Source organism: Peromyscus maniculatus, chromosome 1, assembly GCF_049852395.1.
Source record: "Peromyscus maniculatus bairdii isolate BWxNUB_F1_BW_parent chromosome 1, HU_Pman_BW_mat_3.1, whole genome shotgun sequence".
In the NCBI taxonomy this organism is placed as follows: domain Eukaryota; kingdom Metazoa; phylum Chordata; class Mammalia; order Rodentia; family Cricetidae; genus Peromyscus; species Peromyscus maniculatus.
The window spans coordinates 10,788,241-10,808,630 of NC_134852.1; the positions used below are offsets into that span (position 1 = coordinate 10,788,241).

The 20,390-nt window shown below is 39.2% G+C and overlaps 1 protein-coding gene across 1 annotated transcript; it reads left to right on the forward strand.

The window, feature by feature from the left end:
• The first annotated feature begins 5,840 nt into the window (after nucleotides 1-5,840).
• LOC143271866 (killer cell immunoglobulin-like receptor 3DL1) lies at nucleotides 5,841-19,067 on the forward strand. The gene is made up of 9 exons (XM_076564352.1): nucleotides 5,841-5,910; nucleotides 10,181-10,462; nucleotides 11,625-11,930; nucleotides 14,353-14,639; nucleotides 14,893-14,900; nucleotides 15,438-15,475; nucleotides 16,803-16,928; nucleotides 17,381-17,427; nucleotides 17,530-19,067. Exons 1-9 carry the CDS (start codon nucleotides 5,841-5,843, stop codon nucleotides 17,671-17,673), a joined length of 1,308 nt encoding a protein of 435 aa, XP_076420467.1. The 3' UTR covers nucleotides 17,674-19,067.
• The last annotated feature ends 1,323 nt before the right edge of the window (nucleotides 19,068-20,390 follow it).

The following is a 20,390-nucleotide window of genomic DNA, read 5'->3' on the forward strand; positions in this document are numbered from 1 at the left end:
ACTCACCAAAATAGGATAGATAATGGAATAATTTCTGTGAATTTGTCAAATGCAAATGGACTAGTCATTGTTTATGTATTTATTGCTTACATATTGTATATAGTTATTGTACTTATTGTATATTGTTTTTCTTATATTAGTTATAACCTTTTAAATTTTTTATTTTTTATTAGACAAAAAGTGGGGAATGTGGTGATATTTTATTTATGCTTTAATAAATAAAGCATACCTGAGATTAGAGGAAAAAAACAAGCCATTTTAAGTAAACAAAGAAGTCCGTCAACGTTAGCACACTCCTTTAATCCTATTACTTGGCAAGAAGGGATCTGTCTGGATCTCTGTGTGTTCAAGGCCACACTGGAAACAGAACCAGGTATGGTGGCACATGCCTTAAATTCTAAAACTAGTTAACCATAGAGGTCTGGAGGTCTGTACAGACAGATAGGAAGTGACAGAGTTGGGTAGAAAGCAGAAGCGATGTAACTGAACAGAGAGAAGGCAGAACAACCACATGGCAGAACAACAAGGCAATGAAGGTGAGGTAGACAGGAAGCTGCCCAGTTGGTGAGGTAAGGTTGGCTGGCAGCTTTCCTTATTTCCCTGATCTCTCTAAAGCTTTCACCATATATCTGGCTTCATGTTTTTTATTTACTAAGACCATTTAGAAATTCATCTACATATGAAAATGTGTGTGTGTCTGTCTGTCTGTCTGTCTATCTGTGTGTCATCAGTCTATCTGTTATTTGATAGAGGGACTCACTAAGTATTCTCCAACTTGTGCTCTTCCTGCCACACCTTCCCAAGAGTTAAGGTTACAGTGACTGTGAGAATACTGAAGATGGAATTTTATTTGAAGTCTCTTTAATCCAAATTGCCTTGCAGGTAAGCAGCAAAGAGGTGCTTTCAAAACCATGTAACTTTAAAGTTTTATGAAGTATAAAAAAAAGTCAAATGCAAGAAAATGGATGCAATTGGAGATCATTATGTTCAGTAAAATAAGCCAGATTCAGAAAGGTAAAATTACATATATTATATGTGCAAACCATATTTAAAAGTAAGCTTTTAGTTTTTCATTTTGATTAAGTTTTTAAGTTAGCACACAATGTATTGTGTTTCATTATGACATCTGCATACACATTTGTCAATCTGTATATGGATGTGAGTAATAGTCTGTGTGTGTTGTGTGTGTGTATGTGTAAGCGAGAGAGAGAGAGAGAGAGAGAGAGAGAGAGAGAGAGAGAGAGAGAGAGAGAGAGAGAGAGAACTACAAAGAAGGTCATTGGAAGGAAAGGAGAAAAGGAGAGATCTTCTTAATATAAGAATTTTTAACTGGAAAGAAATTTCAATGTATATACATGGTATTTTGGTCATATTCAAAGCCCCCTCATCTCCATAAACCCTCCCAAAAACAGTAATCTTGAAACATTTCAATAAACCCCTTCCAGAACTTAAGGACAACACAAAAGAGGATGCAGTGAAAAGAATGTAAGATCCAGAGGATGGGGAAGAGTGCTGGGCAAGGCTGGCTGGTCTCTGATGACACAAAAAAACTCCAAGCAGCTGTGATGACCTAGTAGATCAATAAACATAAATATGCAACTGTATCCATGGTGCACTGAAGACTAACAGTCCTTCTTCACATGTATTCCCATGATTGGTTGGTATAGTTAGATAAAGTGTTAACACTTGTGTCTAAATATTTTAGGCAATTTTAAATGGTAGTATCATCTTGCTTTTTCTGACATTGTTATTTTTAATTTTGAATGTCAAATGGCCATAATCTAGAATCACTTCAAAATAGAATCTGATTTCTCTAAATCAGAAAGAGTTGGCCTATGAGCATATCTGGGGAAATTTTACCTGTTTAGTTTAATTGATATGAGAAGACCTGCCCACTATTTAAAGAATGAGAGAATTCCCTAAGCAGGATATCCTGAACTGTCTATCAGTAAAGAAAACAAGCTGAGCCTGAGCATACATTCATTAAACTCTGTTTATTTAGCTGTGGATGTAATGTGACCAAATGTCTGTTTCTAGGGAATATCTCTGTGACTCACCCACAGTGACGGAACTGTGAGTCAAATAAACCTTATCTCAATTAAAAAGAAAAGTTTTTAAATACAAGTGCAGTAATTTTCACTTTATTCCCAGAATTTAGCTAGCTGAAGGAGAAGAAACCTGAGTTTAAGGTCAGTCTGTACTTAATAAACTGGGTGTAAACTGAACTGCATAATAAATCCCTCCAGAAAAACTTGAAACGGAATTTAAGGTTAAAATAGAATCAGAAACACGAGCACTGAAAGGTGTGCTTTGAGGAAAACCTTCCTACATGTCAGAAATATACACAGAAAAACTCTTCTGTCTCTACTAAGAGTCCAGCCAAGATCAACTGAGAACTATTTATTTCAAGAAGGAACTGTTCTTTTGCCTTTGGATTAACAGATACAGAAATATGTGGTCAGGTTATCAGAACTCACCACCCTGTGCATTCTACTCTATCACAAATATCTGTTGTTTTGAACACACAGACAGGAAGCTAAGTGGGCTGAGGCCATATTAACATCATGGCCACACAGGACACCACACTCTTGCCTCTCAGTGAGTCCTGAAATGAAAGTAAGTTAGCAAGTAAAACAGGCTCCCATGAATAGACCTTCTATTAACACCAAGACTAGCTAATTGTAGTAGCATCCAAGGATACTGTACTCTCCTTAGCGTTCTGCTGAGGTGGCTGTACCTGGGTATTGAGCTGTGGAGCTTGGTTGTTTCTATTCAACCCATGATATATCATCTGGGTTTCATGGTGACTGCAAGGAGACACTGAGGGACAAAAAACCTTAAGTGTGGTTCTCAAGACTGTGCTTATTTGGATATAAATGCTTATGGGTATACAGACCAATATGAGAGCTAGAGCTAGATAAAAGAAAAGATAGACAGACAGACAAAAGTAGATGACCTATAAAAGAAAGATAATTGGTAAATAGATAATTGAAAGATAGTTTGATAAATAACAAATATATAAATGATTGAATGGCAGATTTACTGATCGATTGAAGGTGGTAGATAAAGCATGATCATTGATAAATAATAGCTTCATAGGTAGGTAGCGAGAGATGATAGATGGACAGTGTTTCAATCCATGAGTCATCTCCCAAATACCAAAGTAATTGTTTTTAAAACTAGTCATTGTGGACACATTGAGCCATTTATGGTCAAGAAGCATTACCAAGAAGCTATTGCTGATGTTTCAGCATTTCTAAAGGTAAAGAATGGAACTGTGGTTATCTTCTTCATGACCACCATGGCAAGAGTGACCTTAAGTGTGCAACAGTGACACATGTATCTTAGTGGCAGATCACAGCTGTCTAACTGGACTCAAGTTCTGCTCAAATACACGAAATATGGCCTGGTTCTGGAAGTCTACCCAACTACCCAGAGCTAGTGAAGTCTTTGACCTTGGAGAAATCTACAACTGCCACTTTACTAAACAAGTTAATTCCTAATTGCATTCCAAATATCACAGTATTTTCCCTTGCACCCATAGATAAATCTAACTCCAACATCAAAATAAACTTTGTTTAACCTCAAAAGAAAACACTATTACAAAAAAATGGAAATAAATACAAATATAGATAACAAGTAGTTGCACAGATTACACCTCCAGCAGATGCGTTTACAACAGATTTCCTGCAACTAAGGCTGAAGGAACATCATGTAAGAAAGGGTGGACAGATTGTGAGAACCAGTGGAAAAAGAGGCTTACTGTGAGATCTCATTTCCGTGGAATGTGCTCAACACTAAAATTATATACATATAATAGCATTATACAGATTAGTCAGATTGTGTTTTATATTTAGTAGTGTGTATGTGTGTGTGTGTGTGTGTGTGTGTGTGTGAGAGAGAGAGAGAGAGAGAGAGAGAGAGAGAGAGAGAGAATAGATACATAAAGGTAATTAAAGATAAAGATGTATTTGAGATTTTAAGTTCAAGATAGAAGAAAGTGGGAGAGCAATGAAAGAGAAACCATGATAGAGGGAGACATTGTGGGGATAGGGAAAAACCGGGAACTAGGGAAGTTCCCAAGAATCCACAAGGATGACTCCACCTTGGACTACTAACAATAGTAGAGAAGATGCCCCAACTAGCCTACACTGGTAATCAGATTGGTGAATACCCTGTCATCATAGAGCCTTCATCTATTAAGAGATGGAAGCAGATGCAGAGATCCACAGCCAAGCACCAGACTGAGCTCCCGGAGTCCAGTCAAAGAGAGTGAAGAGGGATTCTATGAGCAAGGGGCATCAAGATCATGATGGGGAAACTTACAGAGACAACCAAACCAAACTAGTGGGGACTCATGAACTGTGAACCAAGAGCTGGGAGCCTCCATGGGACTGGAATAGGCTCTCTGCAAAAGCAAGACAGTTGTGTAGTTTGATCTGCTTAAGCAGCCCCCTGACAGTGGGATTAGGATCCATTCCTAGTGCATGAGCTGCCTTTTAGAACCCACTGCCTGTGGTGGGACCACTTACACAGCCTTGGTGCAGTGGGAGGGGCATGGACCTACCTCAGCTGAGTGTGTCAGGCTCTGCTAATACCCATGAGATGCCTTGCCTTGGAGGAGAAGAGAATGTTTGGTCAGTTAGAGGGGAAGCATGGGTGAAAAGAGGAGGGAGGGGAGTGGGATCTGCGGTATCATGAATTGACAATTTATTAATAAAAACATGTATTTGAGAGAACAAAATACAGGAGAGATTGAGAGGAATAAAAGCAAGAGAAATGATAGAATTATAATTTATTTGAAAAATATACAAACAGAAGCTTTAAGTTTAGATATGTAGAGTAATATAAAAAACATAACAATGCAATAAAATATATTTTAGTAGATAATAAATACTACATATGCATGATACATTCCCAGAGTTTGTGTAGCCAACAGATAGTCCTGTTTCAAAATTCCATTTTCTTGCAGTGTCTTTCAGGTTTTTATCCTCTGACAGATTCTTGTGGAAATACATCATTAAAATATTGATGTTTCTTATCTCAGTTCACTATTGTGTATTTACTATGTCCTACTGAATTAAAGAATTAGTGATGTAGACTCCAGAACTAGCACTGTAAATTAATTATCTATAAAAATGCAAAAACAACTTGTAGAATTGTACATATTAAACATTCTCAGAAATTTCTGTGTCAATCATTAAAAAATGAAATGGAAAAACACAGCACAAGAAATATGTATCTGGGCTTTTGGTAAAGAATGGTAAGTGCACAGGGCTGCAGAGATTACTCAGGGGTTAAGGGTGTGTTCTGTACTTGCAGATTAACAAGTGTTAGTCCCCAAGGCTACACCAGAGGCTCACAGCTGTGAGACTCCATCCACAGGGGATCCAATCAATGCCCACTTTAGGCCTTCCAGGGAACCAGCACCCACATGCACATACTCACACAGACATGTGTGTATTCACACATACTTTAAAATGAAATTTTTATAGAATGTGAATCTTAAAAAAAATCAGTTAAAAAAATATACTTGGTTTATTTCTTTGAATTTTAAAAATGTGTGGAATTTTATTATTCTAAAAATTGACAAAATCAAGTAAAAAATTGAATAATTATAACCTGACACTGGATTACTATAAGTATGGTCATTTTGATTGACACATTAGGATTACTGTTACAACATGAATACTACTCATTGGACATGTTGCACAGAAAACCAGAGGAGAAATTGAGCCTCAGATGTAAAAAGTTACAATATGCAAACCTTTGGAATCATAATCAAATTTGATTATTTGAAATAAAAAGTGTTGGGTCCAGGATACAACTCAGTTGTAGTCATGGTGAATGCTGTGGCTGAAGAGCTGAACTCTGAAGAATTCCAAGAAGCTGTGATCCTCCAAGGCCATGGTAAAGGGGGAGCATTTGCAAAGCCTCATATGGCAACATGCACCTTTAATCCAGGCACATGGGATGGGATTGAGGTGCACTTTGAGTTCAAAGCCAGCGTGGTCTACAAAGTGAGTTCCAGGATAAACAGGGCTACAGAAAAACTCTATGTGGAAAAAAAATCAATAAACGTGGGAGTGACAGCGGATGTGCTCTATTGGTCAGCTTTCCGTGCTGTGGTCAGGTAGATGCTTTGAGCCTCTCACAACATCCTGTAAGTTTTATTCTGGCTCTACCTCTTCTCAGCTGAAGCAACACCATGCTGTCTCTACTCCCAAACCTTGTGTGTACTGGTGAGTCCTCCGGGGAATGAAGGGTGTTGAATACCAGAGTGCAAATGTCATCCTGGGAAGCTGGATCCATCCTCAGCAGAAACACTGACTTCCATGCTGGATTTCAGTTCCTGAGTTCATCTTAACTAAGTGAACTCTGATTCTACTCTACAGAGACCCAACAGGAAAGGGGAGGGTCATACGGCTATGCTATTGGAAGGAGATGGATCATCCAGCATGACTTTTTCTTTGCAGGCTTCTTCCTAATCCTGAGGACATTGACAGAAGCAGGTGGGTCCATCCTTAAAACTTTGAGATACTACCCATCCCAATACATAGCTTTCATTCTAACATGAGAGCACATATCACAGGGTGTTGACCGGTGGCTTCTGTGAGTGACTCCTTGGTGAGTCTTCTGAACTTCTGAGTTAGGATCCAAGGAACCAGTCTCTCAGGTCTCTCCCAGATACTCTCTGGCACTGTCCCTGGCAGAGTCAGGCATCAGCTTTGATCAATTAAATTTTTTTGGTTTTTCAAGACAGGTTTTCTCTATAACTCTAACTATACAAGAAGTCACTTTTTACACTAGGCTGCCCATGAATTCAGATATTTGCCTGCCTGTGCCTCCCAACTGCTATGATTAAAACAGTGGGCTATTACACTTGGCAGATAATCAACATCTTTAATTAAAATAATCTTCCCCCTTGCCATGCTCTGAAATGACCACCTCCACATATTTTGAAATTTGATGTAATAATTTATGACTTTTTAAATATGTGAGTCACTTGACAACCATTGAAGTTGTTATTTTTATCTACACACATCTATGCTACAGATAGAATCTGTGCACCACTGGCACACTATTGCATCTTCTTAGTTTGGCTTGATTTCAGTGAGAATCTTTTACATTTTCCACATAAAGATGTTTTCATGCAACTCATTAGCAGCCTTTACATTTAGTTTGAAGAACTCCACAGAATTTCCTGTGCTTGTGGTGATGAACTCTATCTCCTAATCTTTTTCTGAGAAATTCATTATGTCTATTTCTAAAGCACAGAGTTGCTGACATTTATAGGCAGGTTTTTCTTTTTTCTACTCACCTCATCGAATAAATCATCCGGGTCACTTGGGCCCAGAAATCTTTGCTCAGTTGTATACCATTAGGTGTGTTGAAAGTACCTCGTGTGTTCTTTGCTTCTTTTATCATTCTGATTTCAGGATCTCATGTGAAAATAATGTGCTCTGCGATTGTGATTATTTGGGTTGGATTTCTTTTGTGTCTCTTGAACTTCTTGGACTTGACCATGTTCATTTTATTCCAAGTTTCAACAACGTACTAAACTTTTCTCTATGATTTTTTTCTTTATTTTTATTAGCTCTCTTATTTCTGTCTTTTTGTTAATGTTTTATTGAATTTCACACAATGTATTAATTATATTCACCCCCTGCCTAAACTCATCCTAGTTCTAACCCCCTATACCCAAGAAAACCTCTATATTCCTTTACCTTTTCTTGAATTTTTATGACTGGTAATTTGGTATTGGGATGGTATTTAAAAAATCCTGTCATTCTTCTTCATTGAATTTTAATTCAGTTTTTGTATTTACTCATTAGATTACATAATGCTTGATCTAAGCACATTCATTCTCCTATTGTATCAATATACTATTGAAACATTCTATTAACTTTTTAAAATTTTGCATTTACTTATTTATTTATTTATTTATTATACTATGCCACAAGTGTCTTTTTAGTTTATAAAAGATTTTGCCATTTAAATTTAATTTCTTGAGACTTTCATAAATGAGTACTATATTTGCATCATTCCTAGCCATTGGAATATATCACAAGAACTTGACATCTTATGCCATGGATGCATTCCATGTCATGTTCTTTGCTGCTCTATTTTCAATAGCTAGGACAAGGAAACAACCTGAATGTCTTTCAGCTGATGAATGGATGATAAAAATGTGTCACAGATATATTGATGAAAAACAATGAAACCATGAAATTTTCAGGAAAATAAATGAAACTATAAAATATTTAGCTGAGATAACCTCGACCCAGAAAAAAAGTGCCACTTATTCTCTCATTGGGGATCATAGCTCCAAATATTTATTCATAGTTTCTTATAATTCTATCACTTCATTAAAAATACTACTGTGAATTATTTATTGTGGGCTTCATAGGCCTTCCTTTCCTCTGTGTTTACTTCCAACGTCTCACCATTGTTCTCTGTCAGGTTTGACTTCTCGGATTTCCATGCTTAAGTTCTGACACAAACACACCTGCATAGTGAAGAGAATCACCTCCTCTGCACATGCAGAAGTTCTTTGGTTGTAAATAGACCTTTACTACTTAGTCTAGCCTGAGAAAGAAGTTGGACAAATTGGTTACAATTCTGAACTGGATGACCTTGATGTCAATTTCTGTTGTTTGACTAGCTTGCATCCTCTGTTTTGAGATCAGATATTGTTGTCACCTGGGCTTCTGGTTCAGTAAGATCACTGACCACACTCCATAATCAGGGACAGTTTCTCACTGGGTCCATAATCCCCTCTGCCAGGACAGTGTTGCAAGATGCCCTCATTATCTGGAGTCCAAATTGTCTTTACTGTGGTGTTTTGTTATTGTCTCTTTCATTAGGAACATCCACTATGTGAATACAAAACATAGACCAAGATTCATGGGCTGTCAATCGTGAGTCCAAACCCTTTTCATCACTATGTGATCTAAGTGACAGGCCAATTGTATACTCTCAATGTTCCACATGCAAGGAGTCTTGAGATGGTGGAGAAACTATATGTCTGCCTCTAACATCACTTTCAGTGTAGGAAAATGAGCAAGCAAGTGGCCCAAGTGGCAGAGCAATGCTAGACTCTCAATGTTCCACGTATGTGTGAGGGGTCTTAAATGGTGGAGAAACAGTATGTCTGCTCTAACTTATCACTCTTGGTGTGAAAACGTGAACCAGTTTGACCTCTGTGAATGAAGCTCTGTACAAGAGTACAGAAGGGACAGAGTAGTTCAAAGGCTGTTTTCCTCTCTTATGTTGTGGATTTTCTCAATTCTGTGGTCATATGGGACAGCTCATCCTCACCCCTGAGGTCTGGAATAATCACAATGTAATTCTAATCTTAGTATTGTTGGACTTCTAGAGTCAGTGAGGGTGAATCAAGAGCATTCCTTTTCTGCTGTCTTAGTGACCACAATTTCCTTCTGTTATTTTACAAATAAAGCTTTTACTCTAGCATCTAATGTAATTTATTTTTAAATTACAATTTTTTCATGACCAAATATACTTTGTTATTTAACACTTACTCTACATTATCAGTTAACATATCTTAGCATAGAAAGATAAACCATAGATATGTGGTAGTTGGGGGACACTCATTACATGAAAATGACCCTATTGTGTTTGAGACTATTTTTGGGAACATATAACACATGAAAATCTGCTCACCCCATAAATGAAGCCCATAACAAACCAAGCTGATTGCATCAAAGTTTAAATAGGTGAATTTATGCGTTAAATGAGATAATAGCAGTGTGGATGAGGGGTTATTAGCAGAAGCAAAGGTTGACTCAAAAGCATTACTGAAAGCACACCTCATGTAGGTGATTATCAAGAAAGCCAAAACTAGGGAGCTCTCTGCACAACTTGCAGGGAGATAAACAGGTGTTAAATATATCCACTTAGGATTCAGCAGGTACTATAGCTTACTTTTTCTACAGAACTGGAAAAGCTGATGAATCTTGCAAGTTTCAGCTTTCCAATATATATGATGTTTGTTGACCTCCTGTATCCCCTGATCATTTCTACCTCTCACATTGAAACAGGGATGCTTCAGTTCAGAGAAAATGGTTGTATAAATGACCCCGAAGAAGTGAACATTGACACTCAGCACTCAGGAATAAAGGGGGATGATTAAATATTTTTTCTGTGTATCTTTCTGCAGGAATTCATGAGAAGCCTTCACTGTCTGCTTGGCCAAGCCATGTTGTTACACTGGGACAGTATGTGGATCTTAAATGTGACTATCATAAGGAGTCTTCCATGTTCAAGCTGTACAAAGAACGTGGACCTCCTATCCCTCAGTTTCATGACAGAAAATTCTACAAAACCCTTCTCTTGGGTCCAGTGACACCGGAATTTGGAGGAACCTACAGATGCTATAATTACAATCAGTACCCTAATGAACTGTCATTACACAGTGACCCCATAGAGATCATAATATCAGGTCAGAGATCATAATTGGAGTGTAATTCCATTTCCCCAAAGCTCCTCATGCTTGAATTTTCAGAACAAGTTTTAGTCAGAGTCTCAGCATTATAAAGGAATTTTCAACACATGGAAATGGGTCCTATGGTGGACATAACATAAACCCAAGGACATGCACTTTCTTGTGCCTAAGCCTTCGTGAGTGTTAAGGCAGTGTTAAGGAGTTTGGTGTCATGGATAAATTGAGCTTGAAGATGGAATTCAGACATTAACGAGTCGACAGCAGAATGGGAAAATGTCCTGAATTATCCTGACTCTGTAGAACCACAATGGCTCATATAACAAATAAGGAAAATGCAGTTGTAGGCAGAACAAAGTATCATGAGGGAGATGCCCTACTGCTACTTCTGACAGTGGAGAACGGGTCCAAGTGCTAAGGATGCCTGAGACCTTAGAAACTGGGAGGGAAAAAGTAATGGATGCTTCCCTACTGATACCAGCAGTAACGTATCCCTCTAGATAACTGATTTATTCTGTTTGGGCTTGTTTCAGAATTCTGATCTTCACAACACTTGTGTTCTTTTTAAGAATATCATTTGTTATGGTAGTGATTGGAAACTAATACAGGAATTCACATCAAGGGAAAATTAAAAACTTGGCAGGGATGAGCAGAGAGCAATAAAACCCAGTTGGTAATGCATCAACATGGAGGAAACAATGCTCATGATGGTAGATCTGGAATGCCTTATAGAACTTTGAATAATAGAGAAGGCTAGAAGAGTTGCCCTGATATATCTACCTTCACTACACATTCCCTTATCTTGCCAATTAGTACACTTGGTCCAAAGTAGTATTAAAAGGTCTCATGATGGAGCATGACATAAAGCTTGCCAAGTTTCCAGAATTCTTCAAACTAAGAACAGAACAACAGGAACTGTGGTGGACAGTATCAGCAGATACATTCTCACAACAAGCCATTGGGGAATAATTGTGCTGGTACTAGAGTCACAGAAGTGGTAAATGTCCAGAGAATGATGGAGGAGTCTGTGTACAAAGTCAACATAAACAGAGACAGGACTCTGGGACACTGACAGGAAGAACAGGGTAAGGGGGGGAAACATAGATTTTCTTGGATTCATAGACTGGCATCAGGTTCATACTCACAATCTCCTTATTCCTAGGAATCTACAGGAAGCCTTTCTTGTTGGCCCTACCAACTTCCCTGGTAAAAGCAGGAGAGAAGGTGACCCTGGAGTGTCATTCAGAGATTATGTTTGAAACCTTCATTTTGACTTCACATAGAAAGAAAATAATAAAGGCTTCTTTTGAGCTTTCTGCAGAATCTCATCTTGGGAGATCCCAAGCAAACTTCTCAATAGGCCCTGTGACACCTGACCATGCTGGGACTTACACATGTTATGGTTCTTACAATCACACACCATATGAGTGGTCCGAATTCAGTGACCCTGTTGACATAAAGATCACAGGTAAGTGAGTGTTACCTGCTGCTCATCCTCTCTGCAATACAAAGTAGTAATTTTATATGCTAGAAGTCCTGGGAGGTCACCTAGAAGATGAGCATGGGAAATGTAGAGAAAGGCAGCCTTGGTGAGAATATTACTGACATAAACAAATAAAATGGGGACACAATAAGAGAACATTTGTTATATCATATAGCACAGATACAGAGCGGTCAAGGGAGTCATAACTAGAGGTAAAGAGAAAGGGGCAACTTGGTGAGCTTCATATGAATCAGAGACAATGTTGTCGTTCTACTAATGTTCAAAGGCCTCAACAGTTCAGATTTTGTTCACCTTCTACCTCCATAAGACATCTGTCAGAAGACCTAGACACATCATTTGTCTGACTTGAGTTTATGTGTTGGGTAGGTCTGGCTCTTCATTTGTCCTGAGGCCTTGGTACAGATGACATACCTAGAATTTTTATGTTGACTAACATTCTTCCTTTCTTGTGGTTGACTGATTATTCATCCTAGAAAAGCATTACCTTAGGAAATTGAGTAGACCTCCAATCGCTGTCTGTTTTCTACATCTCCAAACTGTTTTCTGTCCATGTTTCAATTATTCAGACATTCCAGGATGGCTGATAAATGCTGCAGGGGTGACCCCTGGGATAAGCTGATACAACTAAAACAGAAACATGGAAGTATATACATACAGTAAGTCAGACAGAGGGACTGAGAGATAGAAATGGCTGAGGAAATAATGGCATAACATGTGATGGAAGAGGAAACCTGCAAAAAGACTTAATCTTGAATAGAAAATTTGAAAGTAGAAATGGAGAAATAATGGGGGATATTGGATTTTTTAACATACAGCTAGAGAGGCAGATGAAAGGTCACTCTAATAGTACACACACTAAGAGGAACAAGAGAGGGGAGACCATCATGGCCCCTGCTCAAGGGGAACAAACGCATGCATAGAACAGTCTATGAAAGAGAGATTGATTAATATGGGAATGTAAAAAGAGACAAGATCGGATTTGAATAACTTAGAATGAACTCAGATTCTGGATTATCAGCATACATAGGATGAAGGAGCTATAGGTTATGAAACTGGAAACTAACCATGAGGGAGGAGGAGATTTACAAGGACAAATGAGGAAAGAGGTGGAATACACATGCCATGGAAGAGGAAATAAGGAGGAAAGGACCAGCAAAGGTGGTACAAGTGAGGGAACCAGGAAGAACTGTATGAGGATGTCTTAATGAAGTTCATTACACTGCATTCTAATTAAAAATAACAAGTGCCTCTAATTAAAAGAATTGATTGACAAAACATTTGGAAAAACTGAAAGGACAAAATAGAACAATTGTAGAAGGAATGGAATCAGGGGAAGTTCATGGACAAAAGAGAATAACAGCATAATTATGATCAAGATTACATAGATAAATATATAAGGAACAGTACTTGAAGAAAAAGAGGGCATGAAGTTATTCAATTATATTTTAAATTCAAGTTTTTAATGAAAACAAATATACTAATACATCATATATACAAGTGAATATTTCATAATAAATTCAACTGCTACATAAAATTAATATATGTTAATGAAACAAAATTAAAAAGACAGATGGTATGAACCTATTCATATAGAGGCATAAACCAGTAAAAAGCAAAAACTGGGGTACAATGTGTGGTTACAGGATTGAAGTCAGAGACTCAGTAAAATAATGTAGGAGGAAAGGGGGAGAGGGGAATGTTACACGAATCCTAATTGATCTTTTAATAAAACCCAGAGCTAGATATCAGGATGAAAGCTGAAATTTCAGAGAAGCAGAACAGCCATAGCCACCATCTCTTACCCCACCAACTCCTCAGCCTGAAAGTGCCTGAGTTCCTGTCTCCTCCAGCCTTATGTTCCTTTCTCTGCTCAGCCATATCACTTTCTGTCTCAACCTTCCTAGTGCTGGGATTAAAGGTATGTGATCCCAAGTGCTGGAATCAAAGGTGTGTGCCACCGCTGTCTAGCTCTGTTTCTCTTTTAGACTGGATTAATCTCGTGAGGCCATTGTGGCCTTGAACTCACAGAGATCCAGATCAATCTCTGCCTCTGCCTCACAAGTGCTAGTATCAAAGGTGTGTGCCACCACCGCCTGAACCTCTGTGGCTTACTCTGTGGCTAGCTCTGTCCTCTGATCTTCGGGCAAGCTTTATTTCCCAGATTACAAACAACATGTCACCACAGGGGAAGAGATGGTGGAGTAGAAAGAAGGAAGGTAAAGGTGGAGGGGAGAGAGAGAGAGAGAGAGAGAGAGAGAGAGAGAGAGAGAGAGAGAGAGAGAGAGAGAGAGAGATCACAGACTAGGAAGGAGGAGACAGAAATGAGGAGGGAACGAACCCTGGCAAGGAGCTTCCACTCTAACTGTATCTGCCTCTTTTCTTCCAGGTTTGTACAAGAAACCTTCTCTGTCAGCCCTGATGGGCCCTGTGGTGATGTCAGGAGAGAATGTGACCTTGTCCTGCATCTCTGACCATCAGTTTGACATGTTCCATCTGTCCAGGGAAGGAGTGCCTCAGGGGCACGGGCTGCCTGCAATGCAGAGCCACAGTGGGACATTCCAGGCCAACTTCCTTCTTGGTCCTGTAATCCAGACAGGGAACTATAGATGCTATGGCTCTTTCAGTAACTCTTCCCATGTGTGGTCATCCCCAAGTGACCCATGGTACTTTCCTGTCACAGGTAAGAAAGCCTAATATAGAGATCTCATATCTTGTGACTAATGAAATACTAAAACCACGTCTGGGAACCATTCAAATGATGATGGAGAGAAAGTATCATAGGCTACTACAGAAAAGGGTTGCTGGGAGTCCTTTTGTAATATACATACAAATATAACATATATATTAAAACACTGGTCTCAGTAAGATATGTGTGTGTGTGTGTGGTGTGTGTGTGTGTGTATACATGTAACAATACTAATCAAAGGCAAAGGGGCTATCAACTTAAGGGAGTATGTAGAAATCTTAGCAAAAGATTATGTGGCGAAGGCTGGAGACAAAGGAGGGGCAGAGAGAGATAATTATATTTCATTTAAAAATATTTCATTGGATATCAGATTACAAAATAATCAACAAGGAGCCTCCCAAACAATCCTTATCTTGCTTGGCCAGCCACACTGAGATGTGTGTGTATCCATGGAGAATTAGAAAAAGGTCAGGAAAGACTCATTAGGTGTAATCTTGCAGTCAGTTTGGGCAGATCAAAGAAGGAGCAGCCCTCCTGAGCTCTCACTCACATAAATCTCTCCGCAGTATTCCTATTGATTCATCACAATTTGAAATCCAAGGAGAGAGTCTGTCCCCCAAGTCAAACCACAGAATTCATCCTATCATTCTAAAGGGTCAGCACTAAGAGGTGTAGTGGGTTCTGGTTACTGTGCAAATTCATAGGACTTTCCATAAGTGGAAAGCAGACAGCCTCCTGATGAACTTTCTCCCTCTCCTGTCCTCTTCCCTAGTAAACTCATCAAGAAACTGCACTTTGTGCACAGAACTGGACTCCAAAACTTGTGAGTAATTGATTCCTCTCCTCTATTTTGGAAACTTAGGGACCAAAGACTCTTGCATTCATGTTTTGGCTCAGCTCTCTTCCAGCTCTGTAGTCTTAACATCATATCCCCTCTGATTCTTAAACTCTACAACATCAAAAGTCTTAGGAGCAGCATGGGGACTGCACCTGAGGCCTCCTACAAGTGAAAAGGAGAATATATTTTGCTGTCTTACCAAGAAAAAAGGGGCCGTTCTAGTTCTGTGTCCCCTGGAGAGGGAGTGATGGGTCATGCCATAGGAAGCAAGTGAGCAGAAGGGAAGACTTTTTTAAAATATTATCTGTGGAAGAATAGACTTGATTTCTTTTTTCCCTTTGGGAGAATTTGTTGTCTGTTTCAAATGTGTTGTCAATGTAGAAGTTGCTAAACAAATTAAGTAAGCAGTGGTCTCAATCTCAGATTAAGAGCCTGAATACAGACCTTTACCCGGTGTCCTACAGATTACTGCCACTGGCAGAGTGTTCATATATTTTTGGATGTGTAAACATCTGCTGGAGCGTGGTCAACTTACTAGTAACAACACCCTGGAAGTTGACACTCGTGTCCCCAACAGTTACCACTTGCATATATCCCCTTGACTAGGGGTGGAACTTCACATCTACCTCCACTCTTCATGCTGGGATTTTGTCTTGTTTGATCTTGCACCACTCTTGGGCATGCTATGACAACCTCTTCTTCACTTCATATATTCAACTGCCCTGCAGTGTACAGAGACAGTTTCCCTATAATTATCTCTTCTGTCATCTCTTTCACAGTGATGCTGAACAACTGGAGAAGGATATGAGATATAAACATCTGATTTAGGGGCAAGATTTCTACAGTCTCATATTCTCCACAGCTTTCCAAGTTGTGGGTATCTGAAATAATCACCATCTATAACAAACATAGACTTCACTGTTGAGAGTTGAAAATGCATTAATGGGAGCGGGGCGGTAGTGGTGCGTGTCTTTAATCCCAGCACGCGGGAGGCAGAGGCAGGCAGATCTCTGTGAGTTCGAGGTCAGCCTGGGCTACAGAGTGAGTTCCAGGAAAGAGGCCAAAGCTGCATAGAGAAACCCTGTCTTGAAAAACCAAACAAAAATGCATTAACATATGGGCATAATGATAAGCCATTAGGAGTCAGCTTAATACTATTTTCATTGAACAGTATATTATTCATGAAGTTTTCCTCAAGTCTCTTGCCTGAAAAAAAATTATGTTAATTATCTATCAATCAGTAAATATTATGCAATCTATCAAAATGGAGATCCTAAGATTTGCCTCTTATTGGGTTCACATCTTCCTCCAGATAACCACAGCAACCTGCATATTCTGATTGGACTGTCAGTGACCATGATCCTTGTCTTCCTCATCATCCTCTTTTATTCTTGTTGCTCTGCCAAAAAGAGTAAGTCTCAAAAACAAGCCAGTGAGTGTCATCTGAGAAAACAAGACCAGAGAAATACAGGTGTGTATTCTTTACTTACAAAAGGACACTTGGACTAAGACAGAGAAACTGAGGCAGGGCTTTCTAGAGAGGAACCAGAGCCCTTGTTCTTCCCCTCAGCTCTCAGACCACTGACTAATTCCTCACTGCACCTTCTGCATCTTCACATCCAAAGCATGCACTAATATCCAGAAAAATGTTTTATAAGACACAGACAGAGGGGGAACGGGAGAGAGAATGTGCAGAAGAAATAATTACTAAGGTAAAGCATTTGTAGGGCAGGGCTGTCAAAATAGAGCAGCAGAACATCTGTTTCTAATTTGCTGCAAATGAGCAACCTTGGGTTTCACCATATCTCTCACTAGTAATTTGAATTTGAAATGAGAGTTCAGAAGTACTTTATTACATGTGCTTGATTACTTCTGTCTCCTAAAATGCAGCCATCATGGATCAAGACTCTGAAGTGAGAACAACACTGAACAGACAGGTAGGTCCTCCTAAGTCTGCCCTCTTCCATACAATCTAATATTGCTTCATTCTCTGCAAGATTGTGTGTACACAACATCACTTGACATTTATCTCTTTCTAGGATCCTGAAAGACAAGAAGTGCAGGAGGTGGCATACTTAGAATTTGATCAGATGATCTTCAAACAAAAATTTACCACTTCTAATTCCCAGAGTCCCAAGGAATTTTCCACAGACCCCAGCATATACATGGAAGTCAGGAAATGATAAACTAAGATCAAAGATTGTTTGTACTCCATGAGTTCTCCAAGATCTGAGGAAGTCTTCTGTGGAGACCACAGCCCTTTTTCAAACAAGGACTGATAGATGCGGTGAAACAACAGCTGGAATCTGAAGACAGAGGTCTCTAACTTTGGAACTTCCTTCGTGATTCTTATATGGTTCTCAAAGTGGCTTTCCTTTACTCACAGATGTTATGGTCCTCACTACCCACTCAACAGAAACTAACCTCTATGCTTGGTCCATGGGTCTCTATTTCACTTCACTCTGGCAGACCTCTACAACCTGATTAGCTATAAATTTTAAACCTACTTAAAGCTGTAACCATGATAAGTATTTCACAACTCTAAATTAATAAGAAGCTCATTTTTCTTAGTATATATTTCTAACATGTAATAATGTTATGCAATATATTTTGTCTCATGACAATTTCTTATATGTATATGTATTTTGATCATACAAAGTATTCCTCTATTTTTTTTCATTCAGGTATTCTTTTTTATTAAGGAATTTTTTATTCATTTTACCTACCAATCACAGATACCCCTCTCTTCCCTTCTTCTGCCCCTCCACCCTTCCTCCCAAATGACCCCCCATCTCCAAGGCAAGGCCTCCCATGGAGAGTCAGCAGAGCCTGGTACACTCAGTAGAGGTAGGTCCAAGCCCCTCCCCCTGCATCAAGGCTGTGCAAGGTGTCCCACCATAGGTAGTGGGCTCCAAAAGCCAGCTCATGCACTAGGAATGGATCCCAATCACATTAGCAGAGGGCCCCTCAAGACTTTCTACCATTCCTACTGACCTGTTGATCTCAGGTATGGCACCAATGACAGGTCAAGACTGATCCACTCAGGTCTATTTCACTGAAATAATGAGTTTATTAGGATCATAGATGCCTGGATAATTATTGGAGCATGGGTGACTCAAAGGTGGCTGCATCTCAAAAAGCCCATGCCAGCATGGGTGCTGACTCATGAAAGCTGTATCTCTGGAGCTACCTAAAAGAGTTGCTGGCAACTTGGTTAATTGGAAAATCTCCTCTCTTCAGTTATTGTTATTGCTCATAGTATCTTGGGGAGGAGCCTTGACTGATCTTGTATGTTTCAGGATTTTCCTGAGATTTGTGTGATATTGTTTACTTCCTGAGTCTTAATGAGTTCTCTTCCAAAAGGCAAGGTTTCAATACAGAGGAACTAAATTTTCAAAAGCACGCAATGAAAATGTGAGAAGGAGGAGATTTCTTACCTCCATTACATCCTAGAAAATGTTTTTGAGTAGAGAAGTCTGTAACAAAATATTAAAGAAATATGTAGGTACCCCTGGTGAGAGAATACTTTGACAAACAGTATTTGGTGTACATAGAACAGTATATGATAAGGCCCACATGGGAGGCCTTGCCTTGTTGGAGAAGGAAATGGAGGGTCATTTGGGGGGAAGGTTGAAGGGGCAGAAGAATCAACAGGCTCATATCCCCGCCCCCAGAAAGAGTCACACAATCTATGTACACACTACTAGTTATTGAATTGTTTTATATTGATGTAATAAAACCCCATTAATAAAAGGTAATTGGGGTAAAGGGTTTATTTGGTTTACATATCTTAAACAATCCAGTACAAAATCCAGTGAAGGAAGCAAAGGCAAGCAACTGTTGGCTGGACATGAAGCAGACGCCATGGAGATTCATGTCATATTGGATTGTTCCTCATGCCTTGTTCAGTCTACTTTCTTATACAATTTAGGATGGCCTGCCAAGGAGTAGCACCATCCACAGTGGTCTAGGCGTTTCTACATCAACCATGAATCAAGAAAATGCCCAACAGACTTGCCTATAGGCTAATCATGTGCATGAATTTTCTCAATTGAGACTCTTGCTTCACAAAAGACTAGCTTGTATCAAATTGAACAAAACCCAACTATTACAGTACCTCATACATTCTCTTTTGCATTTTCCTGAGTGGACTGTGAGAGAAATATTTGCCTGTCTGTCTCTTTGCTGTTTTGAAACAGGGGCATGCTAGGTAGCCTCCAACTTTGATCTTCCTGCCTCAGTATCTCAAGAGTTAAGATTACAGAGTCATCATCAGATGTAATTATCTTCTTATACTCCCTTGGCGGTCTTTTACAGGTAAGCTTCATCTGGGTGTGCCAGAAGGAGACCATCCATATAATGGACCAAAAGGACATCCCTGGGGACATTGACCAAAGCTTGAGAAACATATAACTGGTCAATAGTGGGGCTAGTCTTCATTCCTTGGAGCAAAACAGTCCATTGATATCTCTTAGCTGGTTTATGTATATTAGGTTCCCACACAGTAAAGGCAAAATGATCTTGGTCCTGTGATGCCAAAGGAATTTGAAAAAAGCAATCCTTAATATCTAAAACTAAATATAGCTGGGGGCGTGGTGGCACACACCTTTAATCCCAGCACTCAGGAGGAAGAGACAGGTGGATCTCTGTGAGTTTGAGGCCAGCCTGATCTACAGAGCAAGATCCAGGACAAGCACCAAAACTACACAGAGAAACTCTATCTCAAAAAAACAAAAAAAAATAAAATATAGTAAGATGGAGGAATATCAGTAGGATGGGGGAGGCCTGGCTGTATAGACCCCATTTTTTCCATATTACCATTAACTACATGAAGATCTAGGAGGCAATAATGTCATGATCTCTTGGGGATAACAGATAGAGGAGTATTGTGTTTACTTGT